The sequence below is a fragment of the Hippopotamus amphibius genome, chromosome 6 (genome assembly GCF_030028045.1).
Source record: "Hippopotamus amphibius kiboko isolate mHipAmp2 chromosome 6, mHipAmp2.hap2, whole genome shotgun sequence".
In the NCBI taxonomy this organism is placed as follows: domain Eukaryota; kingdom Metazoa; phylum Chordata; class Mammalia; order Artiodactyla; family Hippopotamidae; genus Hippopotamus; species Hippopotamus amphibius.
Genome location: NC_080191.1, coordinates 42833104 through 42858286, shown reverse-complemented (window position 1 = coordinate 42858286; position 25183 = coordinate 42833104). Strand labels below are relative to the sequence as shown.

At 35.9% G+C, this 25183-nt stretch overlaps 1 protein-coding gene across 2 annotated transcripts in view; it reads right to left on the bottom strand.

Moving 5' to 3' along the window:
• The window catches only part of PEX7 (peroxisomal biogenesis factor 7), a 90257-nt gene that overhangs the window by 837 nt on the left and 64237 nt on the right, over positions 1-25183 (bottom strand). The window contains exons 9-10 of one of the 2 annotated variants that reach the window (XR_009054288.1): positions 22792-22891; positions 8213-8336 (exon numbers count right to left, since the gene is read on the bottom strand). Coding sequence is in view for 1 of the 2 variants with exons in the window: in XM_057738675.1 (XP_057594658.1) it covers positions 22792-22891 (100 nt within the window). In the remaining variant the exon portion in view is untranslated. The remainder of the gene's footprint in view (positions 1-8212; positions 8337-22791; positions 22892-25183) is intronic. The other variant, XM_057738675.1, reaches the window with a different exon arrangement.

The following is a 25183-nucleotide window of genomic DNA, read 5'->3' as shown; positions in this document are numbered from 1 at the left end:
TGGAAAGTGCTCTAATAGACTCTCAGGGGAGGGACTCTTTGAATCCAACTGGGGCAGTGTCAGAAGATTTCACAAATGCTGTGGCATTCATACTGGCCCTCTTTAGGGACAGATGTGAGAGATACAGATATTCAAGTCTAAAAAGTCATATAAAAACATGAAGGGAAGATAGTTCATGGTGCTCAGGAACTGTGTGTTAAAAATTTGGTGAGTTGTAACAATGTCTCAGAGTATAAGATTATTATATAAAATCAATAGTATTTCTGTATACTAGCAAGAAAAAATTTTTTAATTACAAATTAAAAATTCATTTACAAGAGCATCAAATAACAAGATACTTAGTAACACATTTAACAAAAAATATACAAAATGTCCACACTAAAACAATGCTGAGAGAAATTAAAGAAGGCCCAAATAACTTGGTGTACCCCCCCCGCAAAAAAAGAAGGCCCGAATAAATGGAAAATATACCATATTCATGGGTCCAATATTTGTTAAGAAGTTAATTCTTCCCCCAAATAATTTATAAATAATTCATAATCCCAGCAGGCTTTTTAATAAAAATGGAGAAAGTGACTTTTAAAGTGTATGTAGAAAGGCAGGGGACCTAGAATAGCCACAAAAATCTTGAAAAAGAACAACAAAGTTGTACTACTTACACTATCTGACTCAAGACATCATAAAACTACAGTAATCAAGACAATGAAATACTGGAATAAGGATATACAAGTAGATCAAAGGAACAGAACACAGCTCAGGAATAGACCCCACACTTGGACGACTGTTTTCAACAAATGTACCAAAAGAATTCAACAGGGAAAGAAAAGTCTTTTCAACAAATGATGCTGGAACTGGATGTCCATATGGAAGAAAAATGAACTCAACCCCAACTTCACAACATAAACAAAAGTTCTTTTGAAATGGATGGATCATAGACTGAAATATAAAAGCTAATGGTATAAAGCTTTTAGAAGAAAACACAGGAGCATATAGTCTCAATTTGAAGGTAAATATTTCTTAAACAGGAAGCAATAACCATAAAAACTGAATAACTTAGACTCAATCAAAAATAAAACTTTTGCTGATCAAAAGACACTGCTAAGAAACTGAATAAGCAAAACACTGAGTGGGAGAAAATATTCACAAAACATACGTTCGGCAAAGAACTTGTATCCAGAACATATAATGAACTTCTATAACTCAGTAATAAGAAGACAACCCAAATAAAAAGAGTTTTGTTAACAGATAAAAAAATATATATGAATGACCAATAAGCACATAAAAAAATTCCACATCATTAGGCATCAAGGAAATGCAAACAAAAACCACTATGAGATACCACTACATACTCATGAGAATGGCTAAAATTAAAGAAAGACAATATCAAACGTCAGCAGGGATGCAGAGCAGCTGTAAGTCTCATGCCTTGTTGGTACAACCACTCTGAAAAACTGGCCGTTTCTTATAAAGTTAAACATATACCTAGTGATTCCATTCCTAGAGGTGTTTCCAGTAGAAATGGAAACATCTTTACAAAGCAACATATACAAGGATGTAGGAAGCAACTTCATTCACAACAGCATATAATTGGAAACAACCAAAAGACAGACAAAAGAATGAGTAACAAACTGTAGTAAATTCATACAACAGAATGTTGCTAAGTAACACAATGGCGGGAACTACTGATGGGTGTGACAACATAGATGAATCTCACAGATAATAAGTGGAGTGAAACAAGCCAGAAACAAAAGAGCAGTACAGGAGATTCCATCATATAAGTTCTAAAACAGGCAAAACTAATCTGAGGTGAGAAAAAAAATTAGGGTAATGGTTTGTTTTGTCTTTTCAACTGGAGGGAGGGATGGGGCTAGGGAGAGTCTGGAAAGGGGTACAAGGGAATTTTGGAGGAAGATGCAAGTATTTTGTATTGAGATGGGATGTAGATTACACAAGTGTATCTGTCAAAAATGTATATCTAAGATTTGTACACTTCACTGTATGTAAAAGATACCTAGATATAGTAAGAATAATAACAATAATAACAGTAATAACAGTAATAATAATAAATGAGGAGTGGGACATAAGCAGAGGAATAAACAAAATAAGAACGTTGATAATTGTTGAAGCTGGGTAATGGAAGTGCATTATCCTATTGTTTACTTTTAATACATTTGAAATTTTCCACAATAAGAAGGAGAAATGAAAAAATGTAGACAGAAACATGAAGGATGAAGTAGCAAGAGAGGGATTTGACCAAAGTTATTTGCACTGTATTTCCCGTCCTTTAATGGTTGCAAAGGCTGAAAGTTACACAAGGGAACTCACAGTCTTGGTCAATCTAATTACCTGGCTGTCACTACAGAAAATAGGAACTGCTCAGATTAATCAGAACATATTAACTCCTTATCATTCACTAACAATATCTCAGATCATAATCCAAGCTAGAGAAAGCATTAGAGACCTTTTGGTCAAACATTTTCTATATAAGCATTAAAAATCAGACTCTTCAAGATTTTGGTTTTTGTTTCTCACTGCATCAGGCTCACACATTCAAATCCTGGCTTCTTGTTCATGCCTCTGTGCTCTTGTCCACTTACTTATCCCCTCCCCTGAATAACCTCTTTCTCCTTCTCTTCCCCTCTGCCCCTCAGCTTGTTTTGCCTGGAGATGACACCTCTTTTGGGAAGAATCCATTTAAGCATAACCTCTTCTATGAAGTCATTCATTGTACTTATAATAATCAGCTGTGCTTATTTACTGACACATATGTCTTCAGCTCTTTGAGGGCATGCACCATGTCGTGCTATAACATAACAATGACTCAATGGAGATTAACTCAAAGAATGTATTTTATAGATTAAGACTACAGAGATTAACTTTTTCTCATACTCACACTAGAGCAGCAGAGTTGGAACCAGAACCTTAATCTCTTGAGTCGCTCCACGAAAAATAGTGCCTCACAAAAGGCCAAGTGACACTCATTATCTGTCTCATCCTGCAACTGTAAATTTTTAAACCATGGAACACAAAGATCATTAATTTACCTATCTCATCTATGTATATTTTTTTCCAAGTGCTGGGCCTTTCTGTATGTTAAGCGTCAACTATTACGGAGAAGAGAATCAGAGGAGACTTCAGCTTCTAATATAAGGTATCCGTACATTGTGTTTCTGAATCCTTATTTAGCACCTTTTAATCCAGCTTCTTACTTACTCAGAACTTGTAATAACTAAAAATGTCAAGGCCACTGAATCAGCAAGTGTTCATAACTCTATACTAAATTAATTGGTAATATGAGAAAGACCTAAAATTTCAATGATACAGAATTATGAATAGATTGATTCAAATTAATGCAAACACTACCTCTCCATTAACTAATTAATTAAACCCTATCTAGTGTTATGAGTTTTAAAAACCTTAAAAAAATAATAATAAGGTAAGAAAAAAAGCACTTTCCTAAACTAACAGTGAGGCTCCAAATTCTCTAAGGCAGGCACTGTGAAGACTTCCTGGTAAAGAAAGGTGACCATGTGGTAACTGGGGGTCCAGGGCTGGGGGGCGCTTACTAATTACCATCACCACCCCAATGGCCTTGAAGGCACTGCTTCCCACTTAATTCTATAACTTAGGGTAAACACAGGGCTTTTTCTTAATGTCCAATACTACCTACCTGAGGCCAGCTTAGACATTAAAAAAAAAAAAAAAGACTTTGCTAAAAATAAGGGTTAACAAAAAGACCAAAAAATAAACAAGCAAATGACATGATAATAAAAAAAATCTGCTTTACTAGATGAGATCCACTCATTGCTTTAGCTTGTCAAACACAGCAAGGAATCTTTCCTGGCTCCCATCCTGCTTCTCCACGACAAAGCCATCTTTCCCTCCCATCCCCAGGAATGCACTCCTGGCCATGAAGACTCCTTCAAGGCCAGAGTCAGGGTACAGAATGAGAAGACGATAACAGGATATCTCCTTTCTCATCTACCAAAGATCCTCTTTCTCCGTGTCAGTCTCCTATATGAGGACTCATTTCTTTGCCCACTACCTTGCTGTCAGGAAAAACTGTGAAAGATTGCAATTGGCAAAAATATTGCTAGGTGTTCTTTCAGTGGAATGCTGGCACTGACCTAGAGCCCCACAGGGGTACCTGAGTTTATAGGAACCTATGCCTTCCACTGTTTTTGACTGGATTATTTTACAGCTCTAAAGTTATAGAAAACTGATAGTAATCAAATGATTCTCTGCCATTAAAATTGCAAATGAAGGTCATCCTGTGGAGATGCAACTGATGCCTCATCCTGTCTCCCAAGAGATGATTCTAATCATTAACTGTTACTGCCCTGTAGATATTGACCAGTTCTACACCATTAGTAAGTTCATTTTTACATTCAGCAATTGCCTATGTGTGTTTGTTCTTTGGTCCTTTTGACCTAGTTGTAAAATCCTTCACAAGTTACATAAGGTCTTTGACACATGTTCACGCTATATTTGTATGAGAGCCATGACTGCCATTTTGAAAATCATCCTTTAACATGGCCACAGAAAAGCCATTTCATTAAAATAACAAACATGAAATGGGGATAAGGGGCTGATAATCATGCTGGGAAAAAGAGGCCAAAAATAATTGCTAAATAGGGTATGAAATTGAGCTCCATCTACACCTTCTGGCAGCAAAGGTGAAAAAAACAATTATATAAGATAAGCAAATATCATAATAAATTTACCAGTTCATCAAGGGAGATAAAGTTTATTCTAGAACTTGACTATAAGAGAAATATACACTATACCCCCACAAAAAGCATTCAATGCCAAAAGAATGGATTTACAAGAGATACAAAGTCATTTTTCACATGGCTGTTTTTAAAACAAACATTTCAACCCTCAAATAAGACAAAAGCATACTATTAAACTGTAGTTTCCTAGAGGCATGTCTATTGGGCAGTGGTTCTCAGGCTTTGGTGTGCATTAGAATCACCTGGAGGGCTTGTTAAACCACAGATGACTGGTCCCCATCCTCAGAGCACTGGTTCTCAAGATGTGGTCCTGGGAGTAGCTTCATTGGTATCACCTGGGGCTGACCTACAGCCTGGGATCTTTAAACCAAGGTCCATTAATGGGCTTCAGAAAGTCTACAATGCAACATTTTGTGGGTATATACATTTCGAGGGGAGGGGAGAAAAAAATCAATCATTTCCTTCAGATTCTCAATGCCTGGCCCCCAAAAGTTAATCCAGAATATTCTTCAGTTGAGTATTATAATCACCTAAGGAAGATTCTAATACGCAGCCAGGATTGAGAACCTCTGATACAGAACCCCTGATATACAGTCTTCCCTTAGTGTCTGCAGGAGACTGATTCCAGGACCTCGACACATACCAAAATCTACGGATGTACAGCCCCTTATATAAAATGCTGTAGTATTTGCATATAACCTACATACATCCTTCCATATACTCTTAAATCATCTCTAGATTACTTAAAATATCTAATACAGTGTAAATGCCACGTATATAGTAGTAAATACAATGTAAGTGCTACAGAAATAGTTGCCAGTGTGTGGCAAATCAAGTTTTGTTTTTTGGAACTTTCCGGAATTTTTCCCCCTAACATTCAGTCCGCAGTTGGTTAAATCTGTGGATGGGGAACCCATGGGTACAGAAGGCTGACTGTCAAGCAATTAACTGGACTTCTGTCCTGTGCACTAACCTGGAATTCTTCGGGAGTAGCTTATGTGCAGGAATTTTTTTATCGTTGACTAAAAAGAAATTTAGCACTATTCAAATAATCTTCTAAAGGAAGATTTCCTTTCTTGGGGAGAAAGAAGAGATTAATTTGCCACTAATACAATGGAAAACACCTTGTGCCATATTTTCATAATTTTATTTAGAATCTAAGTTTCAAATCTGGTAGGTTGACATGTGGGAGGAAGACAGTAAATTGGGAGGAGGACTAAGAAAGAAGAAACATGACCGAACTATCTTTAAAGAAAAACACTAGTCCTACCTAATGCATTCTTAACCAAAAGTCTATGTAGCTTCTTGATCTTATTCTATTGATACATAACCAGGTATCCATAATTTCCACTTAAACACATTAGAATATTTTATTACTCATTTAAACTATGGTTAATAACAATATTTTTATTTTACTCATTTTATTTGAGATTTGCACCCTGGTGAGTTCTAAATGGGCTAAAATGGGTTTATAAATAAACCCACAGGGACAAATAAAGTAAATACAGATTTTTAAAAAATCTGTTCTAAAGGGAACAAATGGAGCAAAATTTTTCAGGCATCAAAGCTCAGCACATTACAACACTTGCACAATAAATTAGGTTCTATGCTTTATGATAACTAAGGAGAAAGTGAAAGTATTTTGGGTAATACAGCTTCTGTTTTCTAAAACATTCACGTATGGATGTAAACACTTTTGTAAGACTAAACCTAAACAGAATCTTTTTAGAGTCAGTGGTCACATGTCATGAGCAAATCTGTATTCCTTTTGTTTTGTATATAATAAACTTTTAATAAGTGCTTGCTGAATAAATGAATGAATCCATGTATGAGCGGTTGTTTTCCTCCTCCAAAGATTTTGCTGAGTAGAGTCTCACTCATGGTAATGATCACCTAATCAGGCGTGAGGTCAGAGAGCTGGGTAAAGGCAAAAGGTTTTATAGGATTTGGGGGATAAATGGAATTTTTGAGCACCATGAATACAGGTATACTTCATCTTGTGATTCACTTTTTTGAACTTCAAAGATACTGTGCCTTTTGCAAGTTGAAAGTGGCAACCCTGCATCAAGCAAGTCTATTTGCACCATTTTTCTAACATTTGGCTCACTGTGTGTATGTGTCATATTTTGGTAAGTCTCACAACATTTCAAGTGTTTTCATGATTATTATTCTTTTTAATGGTGATCTGTGATCAGTGATCTTTGACATTCCTATTGTAATTGCTTTGGGGTGCCATGGCTGTGCCCATATGAGACACCAACCGGCCGTTTGCCCCATCTCACTCCCTCTCCTTGGGTCTCTCTATTCTCTAAGACACAACAATATTAAAATTAGGTCAATTAATAACCCTGCAATGGCCTCTAAGTGTCCAAGTGAAAGGAAAAGTGAAAGAAAAAGTCACATGTCTCTAACTTTAAATAAAAACCTAGAAATGATTAAGCTTAGTGAGGAAGGCATGTCAAAAGCCTAGATAGGCCAAAAACTTTAGCAGTTAGCCAAGTTGTGAATGCAAAAAGAGTTCTTGAGAGAAATTAAGAGTGCTACTCCAGCGAGCGCATGAATGATGAGAAAGCAAAACAGCTGTATTGCTGACATGGAGAAAGTTTTAGTGGTCTGGATAGAAGAACAAACCAGCCACAACACTCCCTTAAGCCAAAGCCTAATCCAGAGCAAGGCCCTAACTCTCTCCAGTTCTTTGAAGAAATGAAAGAGGTGAGGAAGCTGCAGAAGAAAAGTCTGGAGGAGCAGAGGTTGGTTCATGAGGTTTAAGAAAAGAAACCATCTCTATAACACAAAAGTTGAAGCAGAGTGTGAAGCAGAGTGTGCTGGTACAGAAGCTGCAGCAAGCTAACCCAGAAGACTGAACTAAGATAATGAAGTGGCTATACTAAACAACAGATTTCCAAAGTGGACTACTAAACAGGCTTCTTTAGGAAGAAGATGCCATCTTAGACTTCTATAGCTAAAGAGGAGAAGTCAATACCTGGCTTCAAAGCTTCAAAGGACAGGTTGACTCATCTGGGGCTAATGCAGCTGGTGACTTTACGCTGAAGCCAATGCTTATTTACCATACTGAAAATCCTAGGGCCCTTAAGAATTATGCTAAATAGACCCTGCCTGTGCTCTAGAAATGGAACAACAAAGCACCTCTGCTTACAAAATGGTTTCCTGAATATTTTAAGTCCAGTGCTGAAATATACTACACAGAAAAAGATTCCTTTCAAAATATTACTGCTCACTGACAATGCACTTTGGTCACCCAAGAGCTCTGATGGAGATTACAATTAGATTAATGTCGTTTTCATGCCTGCTAACATAACATCCACTCTGTAGCCCAGAGGTCAAAGAATAATTTTGACTTTTAAGTCTTATTATTTAAGAAATACATTTCATAAGACTGCCATAGAGAGTGATTCTTCTGATAGATCTGGGCAAAGTCAACTGAAAACCTTCTGGAAAGAATTCACCATTTCAGATACCATTAAGAACATCCATGATTCACAGGAAAAGGTCAAAATATCAACAAAACAGGCGTATAGAAGACGCTGATTCCAGCCCTCATAGGTGATTTTGAAGGGTTGAAGACTTCAGTGGAGGAAGTAACTGCAGATGTGATGGAAACAGCAAAAGAACTAGAATTAGAAGAGGAACCTGATTGAATTGTGATTCAATTGATTACATGGTTGCAACGTCATGATAAAACTTTAAGGGAGGAGGGGTTGCTTCTTATGCATGAGCAAAGAAAGGGATTTCTTGAGATGGAATCTATTCCTGATTGAAGATGTTGTGAAAACTGTTGAAATGACAACACAGGATTTAGAATATTATATAAACTTAGTTGATAAAGCAGCAGCAGGGTTTAAAAGTTTGACTCCAATTTTGGAAGAAGTTCTACTGTGGGTAAAAATGCTATCCAACAGCATTACATGGTATAAGAAGTTGTTTGTGAAAGGAAGAGTCAATCAATACAGCAAATTTAATTGTTGTCTTATTTTAAGAAATTACCACAGCCAACCCAGCCTTCAGCAACCACCACTCTGGTCACTCAGCAGCCATCCACACTGAGATGAGACCCTCCACCAGCAGAAAGATTACAACTCACTGAAGGCACAGATAACAGTTAGCATTTTTTAGCAATAAAGTATTTTTTAAATTAAGGTATGCACTTTCTTTAGATATAATGCTATTGCACACTTAAGAGACTACAGTAGAGGGTAAACATAACTTTTATATGCACCAGGAAGCCAAAAAATTCATGTGACTCACTTTATTGAGATATTCGCTCTATTGCGGTGGTCTAGAACTGTACCCGCAACATCTCCAAGGTCTGCCTGTGTTAATTAGAGGCTTCAAGAGAGCTTTCTTTTATGTCCCAGGAGCTGTTAGTAAAATAGTCCTCTGCACTACAAAGCTATCTAAAATATAATTCATATATACATATATACTTTTATTCATCCATTTATTCAGCAAATATTTACTAAGCACCTCTTCTGTGTCAGAAGTATGCTGGAGATATTACAGTTAACAAGATGGTCCTTGTCTCTGTCCCCACAGATCTAGAGTCCAGCAAAGAGATAAATAAGTAAATAGACACCTACAGTGCAGAGTGATTGAACAATGATAGAGGAATTATAAGGTCCAGCAGAAACAGGAAAACTATAATCACATGTGAGGAAAGTGGATGCTTTCAGGAGGACAAAGTATCTAAGCTGTGGCTTAAAGGAGATGTATGCCTAAGAGAGAGCCTTTGTTTGTGGGGCAGGGACACAATGGAGAGGAGGAAAGTGTTCTAGGCAGTGGAATAAATAAGAATAAATGAAGACCAGAGAAAGAAAATACCAAAGGATATCACTTACATGTGGAATCTAAAAAATACTACAAATGGGTGTACATGCAAAACAGAAACAGACCCACAGACATAGAAAACAAACTTGTGGTTACCAAAGGGAAGAGGCAAGGGAGGAGGGACAAATTTGGAGTATGGGATTAACAGATACAAACTACTGCATATAAAACAGATAAACAACAAGGATACACTGTATAGCACAGGGAATTATACCCATTATCTTATAATAACCTATAAACTGCAAAAATACTGAACCACGATGCTACACACCTAAACTAACACAATATGGTAAATCAACTATACTTCGACAACAAAAAAAGAATAAACGAAGAACTAAAAGTTCTAGCTTAAAGGCAGCTAAACTGCATTATAAGGCCTCTGATGAAACTCTTAATCTTTTGAGAGAGGTTTTTTTCTGACTCCTGTCTCACTCCCGTCTAGGGTTTCTTGAAGGCTGGCTGCCAATGCCTATCTTGTTTGACCCTCTCCCCTTGTGGTGAGTGCACATGTGGACACCACACTACATCTTCTGACCAAGGATATTCAAGTGGAAAATTTATTTCTTAACCTGCAAGCCCCCATTGAGGTACATTTCATCCCTCTGTCCTCTAAGTTTCCTTTAATCTGAGATCAAAACACAAACCTTGTCAATAAAACTCAAAATGAAAATTATTGACATTACAGGAAAAATGATTTGTCAAATGCTTTATATTTCTTTGTTTAATGTAAAGTTTGAAGAGAGGATCAGTCTTTTTCATTATTATTTTTAAAAGCTGCTATTTTCTGGGTAGTGAAAAATAACTAATAGGATAAGAGTCCACATAACTTCTATTTTTAGTCATTTCAATTTTACTTTGAACAGCACAGTAGATTTTTCTAAGTTTTAAGAATAAGCACACTAATTAGAAATATGAATTTCTTGCTACTACCCTATTACGTCAATTTCTTTAAAACATATAATGAAACATTCTTGAAAAACTGAGTAGAAATTTACTATCAATACAGCCTATACATCATCTATAGCATATACATCATGACATCGTCATACATGGAATGCTTGAGAGCAACTGCATTAAACAAATATTTTACCATTTCCTACGTGCAAAGTATTGGGCTAAGTCCTACAGCAGACCCAAGGATATTAAAGAAACAAATCCAGTCAATAAGGAGTTTATAGTAAAAATATATCATTGATGGATTAAATAAGACTTGTTATAAAACATCCTCAATAACAATGATCCTATAAATGCAAATTTTGGAAAAGGAAACATTATAATGAAAATATCAGACTTCAAATATATGTATAATTTCAAAAATGAATTTATATTCCCTAATTTATCAATTTTCTCCATTTTATTAAAATGCTTACAAATGCCAATAATAAGGTAACTTATTTCAAATGATTTAATATGGCTGTTAATATAACAGAAATTCTAAGGACCCATTAAGAGATTTACTTTATTGACAAATTTTCCATTTCCTATTTATCATTATACTCCTTTCTCTCAATTTTGAGGACAATTGCTTTTGCCTTTGGGAAACGTGTTCAATCTACTATAATTATCTGTATGACATATGACCTTTCTAGCAAAAATGAACAAGAGAAATAAGCAGAGGGATGTAAAGAGAATGAAAGAAACCACAAAGAGTCAACTCCAAGTTTTGAAAAAGCAGCACTGACATTATGTTGCAATGTATTAAAAATTACAGGCTAAAGAAAACACATCCTATTTATTCAACCAGCTTCCCAAAGGAAGTGACTACAGAGAAGAACCTGGTTTATTATGTTCATCAGTGTGGAGTTTAAGTAAAAGTAAGGAAAGTGTTAACTAATATACTAAAAAAAAGGTCTTTTCACTGATTCACTCAACATTTATTTAGTACATACACATCAGGGAGTTTGCGTTAATTCACCATGTAACTCCTGGCACATGGCTGGCACTCAAATATTAACTGAAGTAGAAAAAGGGAAAGGAGAGAAGGAAGAGAAAACCTTGTCCAGGACTTGGAGAGGCAGAACTGCTGTGCACAAGCAGAAGTGGAGGAGAGCAAGGGAAACAGCGGCAAACACATGGAGATGGCGAATAATAAAATATAACTGGTAGGAAGCGGGGAGTGTGCATAGGACGGTGAGAAATAAAACTAGAAAGCTATATGGATTATACCGAGCCTTGAACGTAAGATTAAGAGTTCAGACTCGACCGTGGAGGTAATAAGCCGCCGCCTCTTGAAAGGTTTCTGAGAGGACATGATGAAGGTGACAATTTAACTATGTTGATTTGTAAAGTAAAACTGGTACGTAACTAGGATGGTAGAAAGTTGATGGTCACAGTAGTTAAAGGGCAATCACAGGAGTGGCTGACCACCTGCTCCAGAGAAAGATCTTTTTATAAGATAAGAAAGGCCTAAAAAATTGACAGCCATAATGAAAAAAACCCATAAAACAAAAAACATATTCTGTTGCAAGAACATGATATGTCTGTTCATTTATTCTGGTCTTTTCTAAAGGTCCCTTAGTAATTTTCTTCATAATTTTCTTTACCTAGAGTCCCGAATATTTTAAAATTTTTATTCTTCCATGTATCATCCAATACACACATAGCTGTTGCCACGTAAAAGTAATTTTTCCCATTTTCTAACTGATAATTACTGATATCCACACGGTATTCATTTTTGTATATTTTTATTGATCTAACTGAACACATTTTTAATAGGTTTAAAGTTGATCTTGGATTATAACATTTGACAATAGTATTAAATATAAATAATGATAAAATTTTCTACCTTTTAAAAATATTTATATTCCATTTTGTTTTCTCCTATTACTAATTGGCTACAATTTTTAGAACCATATTGATTAACAATAATAATGGTGGCAAATCCCATCTTGTTGCTGCCTTTAATGGAGCCACTGATATATTTCAGGTCAAGGACTAACAAAGTCAGATTTGCATTATGGAGAGCTCTCCCCATAAGCAGTGCTGAGAAGTCAATGGAATGATGGAAAGAGCTTAGAGACCAGTTAGGAGATTACTGTGGTTATCCATGGCAGAGATACTAATAAATGCTCATCTACGGCAGTGGAGCTAGAAGAGTATGGTCCACATTTCAGAGATATTGGTAAGGAAAAATTCATAAGCTTGACACCCATTTGAATTTAGGGATGCAAAGAGAAATAAGAAAACTAGGATGCTTTCCCAGGACTCTAGTCTGGCTCCATCATGCAATCAATTGACCACATTAGGAATACTGAAGGATAAGTATATAATAACATCTATTGAGATCACACAGTAAAGGCAATCGGATAAATAAGTCAAGCATCGCTAACATATAATTACAAGCCAGCTTCAAGAAGAAGATGCACAAAAGTTGCAAAACTAAGACTTGTATACTGGAGAATATCTGCTTTTGAAAGGATGGTAAGTAACTGGCATAGGAGATGGAGATATTTAGCAAACAGGTAAGGAACAACTGGTTAGCATGGTCAGCATTAAAGCAATAGGAGGGGAAGATTTTTCTTTTTAAAAAATCAACATTATATAGCTAAAAAAAGAGAAGTCTGAGAAAAGGCTAACTTGGTTTTCAGGAGCTATTACTGGTGACCTTTTAGGCCTTAACTTCAATTGAATGATGAAAGGAAGACAGATACAGGGACTTAAAAGAGAATGCTGACTTTGAGAAACTAAAAGCAACAGGTAAACTACTAATTCTTGATGTCTAATAATAGAAGAGAAACCGAATTTACTGGTAGGGAGGTAAGACAGTGAGATCAAGTGAGTTCTGAAAATAGAGAAAAGAACTGACTGAAGATCTAAAGAAAAAAAAATAATAAAATCAATGGATTATTGATCTGGATGAAGAAGCCTGTGAGAAAATTAGGAACCTAATGGAAAGGGGAAAAAACAGAGATGGAACATAAATATTTTGAGGTGATAGAGCTGGAAGAAGATATTCACTCTTGTCTATTTTTACAATAAGGTAGGAGGTAAGGACAAATGTCTGGAGTGTTAATGATACTGCAGAAGGCTGAGGAAAGATATTGTGGAGAATGGGCTACAAAATCAAAACAACTTCAGAGGTAAATTGAGTAGGACCAAGAGCCCAAGTCCAGTTTTTTCAAAAAAGTAATTTGTTGTGTGTCAAGTCAGCATTTCTGCTTGTTTTTCAAGAAGTAGTGCTCTATAGTCTAGAGAAAGAAAAATGAGTAAGAGAGTGAATGACTGATTGAGGACTGGGAGCCCAGAGGCAGCAGAGGCTAACGTGTCAACAATTTCAGAAACTCTCACTGCAAGGGCAGCTCATGGAGTGCAGGGGGCAGTAGACACAGGGTTACACCAAGATCCTACAGTGCTGGGCCTGGGGAAGGTTTTATGGCTGGGGGAAACAAGCACCTGTTACACAGTTTTAAGCTAAAAATTACACAATTATGAAAGTATCGAAGAGGAAACAACAGAGACTAATGCCTGAGGACACTGGGTGCTTCTGACATATGTTCTTTTCAACTGTAAAGCTAGTCTGTGACAGATGCAGAAAATATCACCTTAGATAAAAGGTGAAGAGGACACATATATCCTAACTACCAATAATGCTAGTCATCTTCAAAATCTGATTTTCCAACCTCACACTGAGAATTTTAAAAATATTTTATCCACTGTCAACCTTTAAACCTGATATCTAAGATTGTGGAAACAGGGATTTGAATCAAAACATGAGCTGAATATTTAAATGAGACCCTAATATTTTTGTTGTTCTTTCTTGATTATTTTATTTTAATTGAGATAGAACTGCCATGTTACATCAGTTTCAGGTATACAGCATAATGATTCAATACATATATACGTATATTGCTTTTTTTTTTTTTTACTAAAACATCAATAAGTCAAAGATACTTTTAAAAACACACCCACAGAACTAGTTTAAATCAGAACCAAATCTAAGCATCTTCCACTGAAACAAAATGAAAAGGAGAGTAGTTACCTTTGGGAAGGAGAGAGGGGGTAAGATTTGGGAGGAAACATGAGTGGCCTTTTTGGGATGCTGGTAGTGTGTTCTGCACTTAACCTAAATGGTGGCTACACAGGTGTAGTTACTTCTTGATAACTTACTGAGTTGCATACTCAAAATATGTGCATTTTCCAATACAGGTGTTACACTTCAAATAAAAATTGCATAAAAAAGGCTGAAAATAAATAAGTTAATATGGTATAACAGAGATTCTTTCTAGAGTGGCAAAACCACAGGTAATCTTTTTTCTTTCTTCTAAATAAAATTTCCCAAATTCATCATGGGAAAAAAGATAAATTTATTAAACACACAGATGAGCTATCTTGGAATGAACTAATAATGTTTACTTTAAAAGAGATTTAAAAGAGAAATAACTATCTTCCAAAAGGAATGTGTAATAGTACATAAACCTGTACCCAGCTTATAAATACTACACTAAATATCAGTGAGCATTCAAAAGAGCAGAGCTGATACTGTAGAGCCCAAAGTCAGGGATTCTAAAAATACATGAATACAGAAAATCCCAATTATACAAATGGACATATTACAGGTCTAGAATCACAAGCCTAAAAACAGAAAAAAAGGTTTCTGATTCAGAAATAATAAGGATAAGAGAGAAAAGAGAAAATGCCAGGACTATACAAATCAAGATCAGAGGGAAAAAATGCAAAGAAAAAATTTCTGAAGGGAAAGATGATTTCAGCCTGGTTAACAAGAGGGCAGAGTATTTCTTAGCAATTATCCTTAAAGAATGACCCCAGACACTTATTTGTCAAGTTTTAAACCTTTAAAGACAAGATCTTACATTCTGCCAAAAAGAAAGGAGGTTATAATACAAGAATGTCTTTGGATCTCATTTTTCAGACCTCTAAGAAGGGAGAAGCTAAAAAGAAAATTATAAATATAAAATTACAAATACAAGAAAAACCTCTTTTAAGACGGGGAATATATTAAGACACGGAAGCCCAAAAGTAACATCCGCAAAGTCTCATAGCTGTTAAGATCACCACAAGAAATGACAAGTTTGTGAAAGTAGATGGAAAGGTACTTTCTACGAGGTGAATGATACTTTCTAAGAGAATAAACTATAAACAAAGAGTGAAATTAAAGTAACATGCAACCAGTAAACTTGAATACACATTTGTGGGAATAAAGGATAAATATCGTATGTCAAAAATAACTTAAACTACAAACTATACAAACAAAAGTTTAATGTAGTAGATTTTAAATGGCTACAAATTCTTCGCAGCTACTCCCAACAAGAGGTAGGGGCTCTCTGTCACTCTTTGAATCTAGCTGGCCTTGTAACTTGCTTTGCCACAGAAGGAATGCTACGTGACTTCAAAGTCTAGTCCTGAAGACGCCTTGCAGCTTTTGCTCTCGCCCTCCTGGAAATCTACAACTGCTAGGTGAAAAAGCCTAAACTTATCTAGAGACACATGGCTCAGAGGACAACTAGTGCTACACCCTACACATCTATGTGAGGCCATCTTAGACCACCAAGCCCTGGTTAAGCCACCAGATGACTGGAGCCACATGAGAGACCAACAGAGGAACTGCTGGCTGAGCTCAGCCCAAAATGTTGACTCAGAATTGTGAGCAAAGAAAACTGTTGTTTAAGCCACTAAATTGTGGGGCAGTTTGTTATATAGCAATAGATAACGGAGATAAAATAAGTGAAAGAAAAATAGGGAGAGGCACTAAGATTCTTATTTCCCAGAAAGAAGTTTAATGTTACTTGGTAAAACTATACATTAATAATAAAAATAAATGTTTGGGTTAAAATGTGTTAATGTTAGATATGTTTTTTAAAAAAGCATATTGGTTGGGATCATGATCTTAGTTTGAAAGGAAATTTTAAAGTCCAAGACACAATATAAATAAAATGGAGAAAAAGAGGATAAACTTTTAAAGATAAATTTACAGGAAGAAGAATAGTATAAACTAATCACTGAAGATGTTATACATCAAGTAACTGCATCCTAGAACTTGAGGTTAGAAAAACTCTTCTTCAAACCCTAAATCTGATAGGTCACTAAATCTTGACCTAGTCTTCTCAAAGTCCCTCGTATAGCTAACACTTTTAACGTCTTTTAATTTTGGTGTTTAGACCATTTACATTTAATATAATTGTTGAAATGGTTGGACTCAAAGGTTTCCACATATAAGATCATGTCATCTGAGAACAGATATAATTTTATTTTTTTCTTTCCAATTCAGATGCCTTTTATTTCTTTTCCTTGACTAATTGCTCTGGCTACAACTTCCAATACTATGTCGAATAGAAGTGGTGGAAGTAAGCATCCTTGTCTTATTCCTGATCTTAGAGAAAACACTTTCAGTCTTTCACCAATGAATATGATGTTGGCTATAGATTTTTCTATATGGCTTTTATTATGTTGAAGTAATTGATGTTTTTAATAATCATCTCCACCATTGGCTTATTAATGATAGCTCTTTTCCTCAAATTTCTTAAAGGTTACATATGATTCACAACATACATCTTGAATTTATCACAATCTATCCTCAAATAGTATTATATCACTTCACACGTAGTAATGACTTTACAACAGTATACTTCTAATTCCTCCCTTTCTTCCCTTGTTCTATTATTGTCCTACATTTTACTTTTGCATATATTAAAAACCTTACAATATCTGTACACAAATGTATTTTTTTTAAGTAAATTTATTTATTTATTTATTGGCTGTGTTGGGTATTTGTTGCTGCACACAGGCTTTCTCTAGTTGCAGTGAGCGGGGGCTACTCTTTGTTGTGATGCACGGGCTTCTCATTGCTGTGGCCTCTCTTGTTGTGGAGCACGGGCTCTAGGTACATGGGGTTCAGCAGTTGCAGCACTCAGGCTCAATAGTTGTGGCTCACAGGCTCTAAAGCACAGGCTCAATAGTTGTGGCACATGGGCTTAGTTGCTCTGCCACATGTGGTATCTTCCTGCAGCAGGGCTCGAACCCGTGTCCCCTGCATTGGCAGGCAGATTCCTAACCACTGCACCACCTAGGAAGCCCCTGTACACAAATGTATTGAATACAACACTGTTTTTGCTTTAGGCAGTTAATTATTTTTCAGAGTGATAAAGTTAACTTAAAAACTGTCTTGTATATTTACTTCATTTTTGCCATTTCCAGTTTTTTTTCTTTTCTCTCCTTCTTTTTCTCCCTTCCTTCCCTTTCTTCCCTCCCTTTCTCCCTCCCTCCCTTCCTTCCACCCTCTCTCGCTCCCTTCCCTCCTTCCTCCGTCCCTCCTTTTCTCTGTTTCCACAGATTCATGTTTTGGTCTGGGCTTACTTCCTTGGACACAACTTCCTTTAACATTTCTCACAGCAGAGATGTGCTCTCAGCTTTCCTTTGACAATTTCCTTATTCCCTTTTTATAGTCAAACAGTGTTTTCACTGGGTATGGTATTATGGGTTCACAGTATTTTCATTCAGTACTTTAAAAAGACATTTCATAATCTTCTGCCCTATATGATTTATGCCAAGAAGTCTGATGTAATTCTTATCTCTAGTCTTCTGGGTATGTTTCTTTTTTCCTCTGCCTGCCTTTAAAATTTTCTCTTTACCTTTGTTTTTTAGCAGTTCAAATATGGGTATGCCATGATGTTTTGCTTGTTTGTTTAAATCCTGCTTGGGTTTCTCTGGGTTTCTTGGATCTGTGGTTTAACAACTTTCACTATTTTGGAAAATTTTCTTTTCTCTTTTTTTTGGCCATGCCACGCAGCTTGAGGGATCTTAGTTCCCCAACCAGGGATTGAACCTGGGCCGCGGCAGTGAAATTGCTGAGGCCTAACCACAGGACGGTCAGGGAATTCCCTGGAAATTTTTCTGTGAATACTTCTTCCCTATTCTCTTTTTCCTTCTGGACTCCAATTACATATATGTAAGAACATCTGATATTGTCCCATAGTTCCTGGAGGTTCTGTTCCCTTTTATTTCCCTCATTCTTCTTTTTTCCTATTGTTTCAGCTTGGGTAGTTTCTAGTGACCAATCTTTTTCTTTCTTTTTTTTTAAATTAATTAATTAATTTATTTATTTATTGGCTGTGTTGGGTCTTTTTTTGCTGTGCATGGGCTTTCTTTTTTTTTTTTTTTTTAGTTGTGCTGAGTGGGGGCTACTCTTCATTGTGATGCGCGGGCTCCTCATTGCCGTGGCTTCTCTTGTCGCGGAGCATGGGCTCTAGGCGCGTGGGCTTCAGTAGTTGCAGCACATGGGCTCAATAGTTGTGGCTCATGGGCTCTAAAGCGCAGGCTCAATAGTTGTGGCGCATGGGCTTAGCTGCTCCACGGCATGTGGGATCTTCCTAGAGCAAGGATCGAACCCGTGTACCCTGCATTGGCAGGCAGATGCTTAACCACTGCGCCACCAGGGAAGCTCCTCTTGTGACCTATCTTTAAATTTACTGATGAGTATATTGAAGGACTGTATCTCTTGTACTGTACTTCTAAATTTTTTCTGCTATTTTCATTTGACTCTTATATTTTCATCTCTCTGCTGAAATCCCTCATTTGTTCACACATGTTGTTCACTTTTTCCACTATATCCCTTTTGTATAGCAGCTATGTCTTTTTCCTGTGCTTTGTCACAGGTAAAAATAGTCCTAGTGTCCCATCTCTCCTTGGAGAAAGGTGTCTGTCTCCAGATTTCAGGCTACTTGTTTTTCCTTCTACCTCAACTCTCTGATGAGTTCACAAAGTTCTGATTTTGTAGTTTATCTGGTTTTTTTCTTATTTTTACATTGGAAATAATGCTTTTACATCTTTTTACATCTTAGGAAAAATCAGAATTCCTGTCCATTCTATCTCTCTCCTTTTAAACAGCTTTACTGAGGTATTGGGTTGGCCAAAAAGTTCATTCCGGTTTTTCCATAAGATGTTACAGGAAAACGCAAACAAACATTTTGGCCAACTCAATATAAATACCATAAAATTCACCCATTTTAAGTGTACAATTCAGTGATTTTTAGTATCATTACACAGCTGTTTAACTATTACCACAATCCAGTTTCAGAACATTTCCATCACTCCCCAAAGATTCTCTGTGTTCATCTGCAGATAATTCCCATTCTCCGCTCCTTCCCCAAGTAACCACTAATTCCCTTTCTATCTTTATAGATTTGCCTTTTCTGGACATTTTATATAAACAAAATTATACAATATGTAGTCTTTTGCAACTGGCTTTTTTCGCTTAGCATAATACTTTGGAGATTCATCCATGGTGTAGCATTATATTGATGTAACACATTTTGTTTATCCATTCACCAGTTGATGGACATTTGGATTACTCCCACTTTCCGACTATGAACATTCATATACAAGTCTTTGTGTAGACATATTTTCATTTTGGGGGGGGTATATATCTAAGAATGTATGGTAAATTTACGTTTAACTTTTTAAGAAACTGTCAAACTTTTCCAAAGTGACTGGAACATTTTATATTCCCGCCAGCAGCATGTGTGAATTTCCTTCTCCTTGAACTACTTTTTTCTCTAACTTCAAAGATACCATACTTTTATAGTTTTCCTTCTACCTGACTAGTCATTCCTTCTCAATCCCCTTTGCTGGAATTCTCTTCTTTCAGGCTTCTACAGTTTCTTCTGAACCTCTTCTTCCATATGTTCTTTCCAGATAATTTCACTCTGCCTTGAAAGTTTTAAAGTCATTTATATGCTAAAAACTGCAATATTTGTATCTCTAGCCCTAAACTCTTCCCTGAGGTGGGCAGCCTATATCAAACTGCCTATCTCCATTTGAGGGTCTAACAGGAGACATTTCAAACACAACTCTTGATTGTTCCTATTCGAAGTTGCTCCCTCTTCCCCTCTCAGTAAATTAAACAATTGCCCCCTTGTTTTCCAGATCCAAATCCAAATCGATTCTTTCGTCTTTCTCATAGCCTATTTCCAATCCAGCAGCAAATTCTACAATCACTGTTTCCAAAATGTTAAGTTGAACCATATGAAACATCCAACAATTTATTCTGAATCTTTCCATCTCTACATCTGTTAGATTTTAAGTCACCACTGTCTTTTGCCTGGATTACTTCAGGATATTCCAGTATGACCTCCCAGCTTCCAATCACACCTATGGTCTATTCTCCCACAACAGCCAGAATGATCTTTAGAAATACAAATCACTGGACAGCCATGTGCAAAAGGATGAAACTGGACAACTATCTTATACCATACACAAAAGTTAACTCTAAATGGATTAAAGATTTGAATGTAAGACCTGAAACCATAAAACTTCTAGAGAAAAGCATAGGCAGTAAGCTCCTTGACACTGGCTTAGTAATAATTTTTTGGGTCTAACTCCAAAAGCAAAGGCAACAAGAGCAAAAAAAAAAAACCAAAAAGCAAAAAACCAAGTGGGACTATATCAAACTAAAAAGCTTTTGCACAGTAAAGGAAATCATCAACAAAATGAAAAGGTAACCTACTGAGTGGGAAAAGATATTTGCAAATCATATATCTGATAAGAGGTAAATATCTAAAATATATAAAGAACTCATACAACTCAACAGCAAAAAAACCCAAACAATCTGATTAAAAAATGGGCAGAAGACGTGAATAGACATTTTCCCAAAGAAGACATACAGATGGCCAACAGGTACATGAAAAGGTGCTCAACATCACTAATCACCAAGGAAATGCAAATCAAAACCACACTGAGATATCAGCTCACACCTATGAGAACAGCTATTATCAAAAAGACAAGAAATCATAAGCGTTGGCGAGGATATGGAGAAAAGAGAACCTTTGTACTCTGTTGGTGGGAATGCAAATTGGTGCAGCCTCTATGGGAAAAAATATTGGAGATTCCTCAAAAAATTAAAAATAGAACTACTATATGATCCGGGAATTACACTTTGAGGTACTTATCTGAAGAAAGCAAAAACACTAATTTGACATTTGGCTCTCTCCAAGACGGGGGTGAGGAACTGCCATGTGTCACGGAGGCACATGTGTTGCCTCAGGCCACAGTCTGAGGATCACAGAGATGGGTTAACAGATCTATACGAGATGGAAAATATCTGTTCAGGGCCCTTTTTTGGGTATCGCCATATTTCAATACGTACATTACAACTTTTTTTTAAACCAGGACAGCAAAAGGTATGATTATTTTATTAAAAAATCATCTATATGTTTTTCTCAGGAAAGGAACTAGTACATTTAAAAGCACATTGTATTCACATTAAAAATAATGCCATTTCACCTATCATTATTTCAATTTCTTCTCATCTTAGATACTATTAAGTCATTTTCAATTATTCTAATGTTAATGAGAATATTCTAATGTCTATTGAAAATATTTTAAACTCAGAATTGTCTTGAATTCCTAAAATAAAAAGACACTCACGTATTCACTTAAACTTAAGAATACAGTAATGAGAAATGGGATTTGCTTTTTCTGTAACTTCTAAAATTTATCACAAATGCATACTTTCTTAGTCATACTGTAGAATTTCTGCATATTATTTTGTTTCGTTGATATGTTGGTGTTTTCACATAGTCTGTATTATAAAGTATTTTTTATCACTCAACATAGTCTAGTGTTTCTGACCCGAGTTTACAATTTCCAAAACCAAAACTGCTTTAAAAAAAAAGCCTGAAGAATATTAAAAATCCAAAATATTGACTCTAAAGTCCTCAAGAGAACAAAAGAGGGAAAATGTGAACTTTAGTAACTAAAACAGTAGCTACTCTCCTCTACTTAGTTCCCCATGTGAAGGCTCTCTTCCAACACAGGGGTGTGGAGATGAGGGTGACAGTCCTGACAGGGAAATGACCTGCCCATCATCTCAACTGCTTAGCAGAACAGCTGAATCCAGGACCACACACTCTTGACTCCCACCAACCTCTGGGGACAATCCTTCCTCATTGTATTCTTCTCTGGTTACCCTTTCCTTTGGAAGAGGTCTACATGTTAAGCACAATACTTTTGGGGAAGTTTCTTTTTCCTCTCAGACAAGTCAATCTTTCAAGAGGAAAGAAGTATGTCAAATTTCTGGATACTTCTTCTTCCCTAGTATTTCAAATGCTCAAGTTTATACAGCAAAAAAGATCAGGTTTATTAAGTAAATGTACTTTTCCCTGCTCTAAAGGCCAGAATTTTGTTCATAAAAGCAACACACGCCACAACTAGAGCCATTTGTAAACTGGGTAGAAAAAACATGAGGAGACTGATCCATTACCTGAGTAGGACTCTGAAGACTTAAATCTAAACCACAAGTAAATTCTGTATGATGTTCCACTGTTTCAAGAAGAGGGTTAGGCTTTGAAAAGTTCCAGAATCTGTGAACATAAAGAAAAAGAAATAATTTAATATTAAAACTACAAAAAATTTTATCTAAGAAAAAATATTTAAAATAGCAAAGATTTCATCAAAACAGCTTCAACCAATTCATAAATGCAGAGCCCCACTACTAATCTACATTTTAAAATCTAATAAAGAAAAAAATGTGCTCTTTTCTACTGTATACAAAAAGACAAAAACCAAATGGAATTATTAATCAATCTACCCTTGTAAAAGTTTATTATATTCCCATGAGTATACTTGTAGAATGGAAGCTTAATAGGTTTTAGTTAATTGTTTGTTTGTTTGTTTGTTTATATTGTACAAGGATGTTTGATATGAGAGACACTAGGCTTTTTTTTAAGCAATTTCTAAAAGCATTCATAGCTGTAAAATGAGGATATTGGATTACATGAACTCTAACATTTTGTGTTTTTAAATACTACTTCATTTCTCAACAACTGACATGAAAAGATCGTAGGTTTAATTTACATTTCAACAGCAATTCAAAGTCTTTAAAAAGAATCTGTTCTCTTATGAAAACCTCTGTAATTCTAAAACTACCCTTTTTTCTGAGGCACGGCCTTTCTTATAGATTCCACATCAATGTAATTTATAGAGTCAAGAAAAACTGAAATATGTTTTCCTGGGCCAATATTAAGTATTCTATTTATCTTCTATACACTGGGAGTGGTCATATTTACCATAATGAGTCTCTGATTTCTACTGTACAGAGAAGAATTTGGCCCTATTTTCAATGCACAAGATAGTACTTTATGTCTAAAGCTTTATTTGCTCCTCATCTTTATTATTTGACTCTAAACACACCACAAAAATGGCATATTCAGAATCATAGAGTCATACCCACTTCAGCTTCCCTAATGATCTACAACATGGAACACACTGAAGGTTTAGCAGATCTCTTTGAAAGAGAGTAAATACACAGAACCAACAGTCAGTTTGTTTAACCTGGTGGTATTATTTCCCTAATAAATACAGAGTTGGTCTTATTAAGTTTGAAAAGGATTGTTGCTATGGATAATCCACTGCTGGGTACCAGAGACAATGAATAAATAGCTCATTTATCAGATTATTGAAATTTATACAATATTTAAGGAGAGTGATTTTACTTTTGAAAATTTTCCTATCCAAACAAGTGAGGGAACAGGCTGCAGTCTTTCTCAGAAATCATAATGGTGGTCTCTGCTGTCTTTGCATATTTGTTCCTTTGGGTCTATAGACAGAAATTGTACTGGAATCTAATTTTCCAGATCTTGTTAATGTTTATAACCAAAAGTAAATATGTAATTGTGTAATTTCATTCCTGAAACACGGTTATTCACTGATTTGCATTATTTGAAACAATAACCAAATGATTTTGTATATACCCACTTTGTTCCAAAAAATAATCAAAATAGTTTTTAAAATATGCATTTAATATGGAAAAAAATGTATAAGTTAAAGGAAAAGTAAGGGTAGGAAAGTAAATTCAAACCTGCAATGAGACTAGTAAACAAAAATATATTCATGAAGTTGTATACACTTGACAGGGAGGACCTTAAGATGCTAAGCTTTCCTACAGCCAAAGGAGAAAGGGACACAAGATCAGGCTCTGAATTTATAGCATCTACATCCAAATTGCCCCTGGAAATCTCAGAAGGAAATTCACCCTTGGGAGTTCACAGAGAAGAAACACTATGCTTAGGTAATGAAGAGCATCCTCAACATCTCTTAAGGAAACACAGAGATGTTGTTGCATGGGCTGTTACTCATGAGTCAACGGCATCATCCCAAAGGGTAGTTTAGCAGAGACCTTCTATGGGAAGATCAATTTAATCCGAGTATCAGCTCTCCGACGTCATTTGGGATTTAGATTTTATTTCACTAGAATGGATCACTCTTTAGAAAAACCATAAAAATTGGTTTCTTTTAGAATATTTTAGGGATGATAAAAAGCAACAGGGATTCATTTATACCCTCCTGACAAGTTCCTAGAAAAGTTTTTATTGTTATTTTGTTGTTTTAAACCAGTTAAAAGATAAGGCAGCACTGAGGACAAGACAGGCGGGCCTTATGAAAATTAGGATACCCAATAAGGATACATGTGTGAAACCATCCAACTTTAGCTTGAATAATCGTGACAGGGAAAGTCACACATGCAGGAGGGCTAAAATTCTACTCAAAAAGTCAATTTGAATTTGCTCTAATACATAGCTTAATGGGCAGTCACAGCCCCACCGAGTTCCACACCACAGACTCATACCATCCTAATTTTAACACAGGAAAAACTA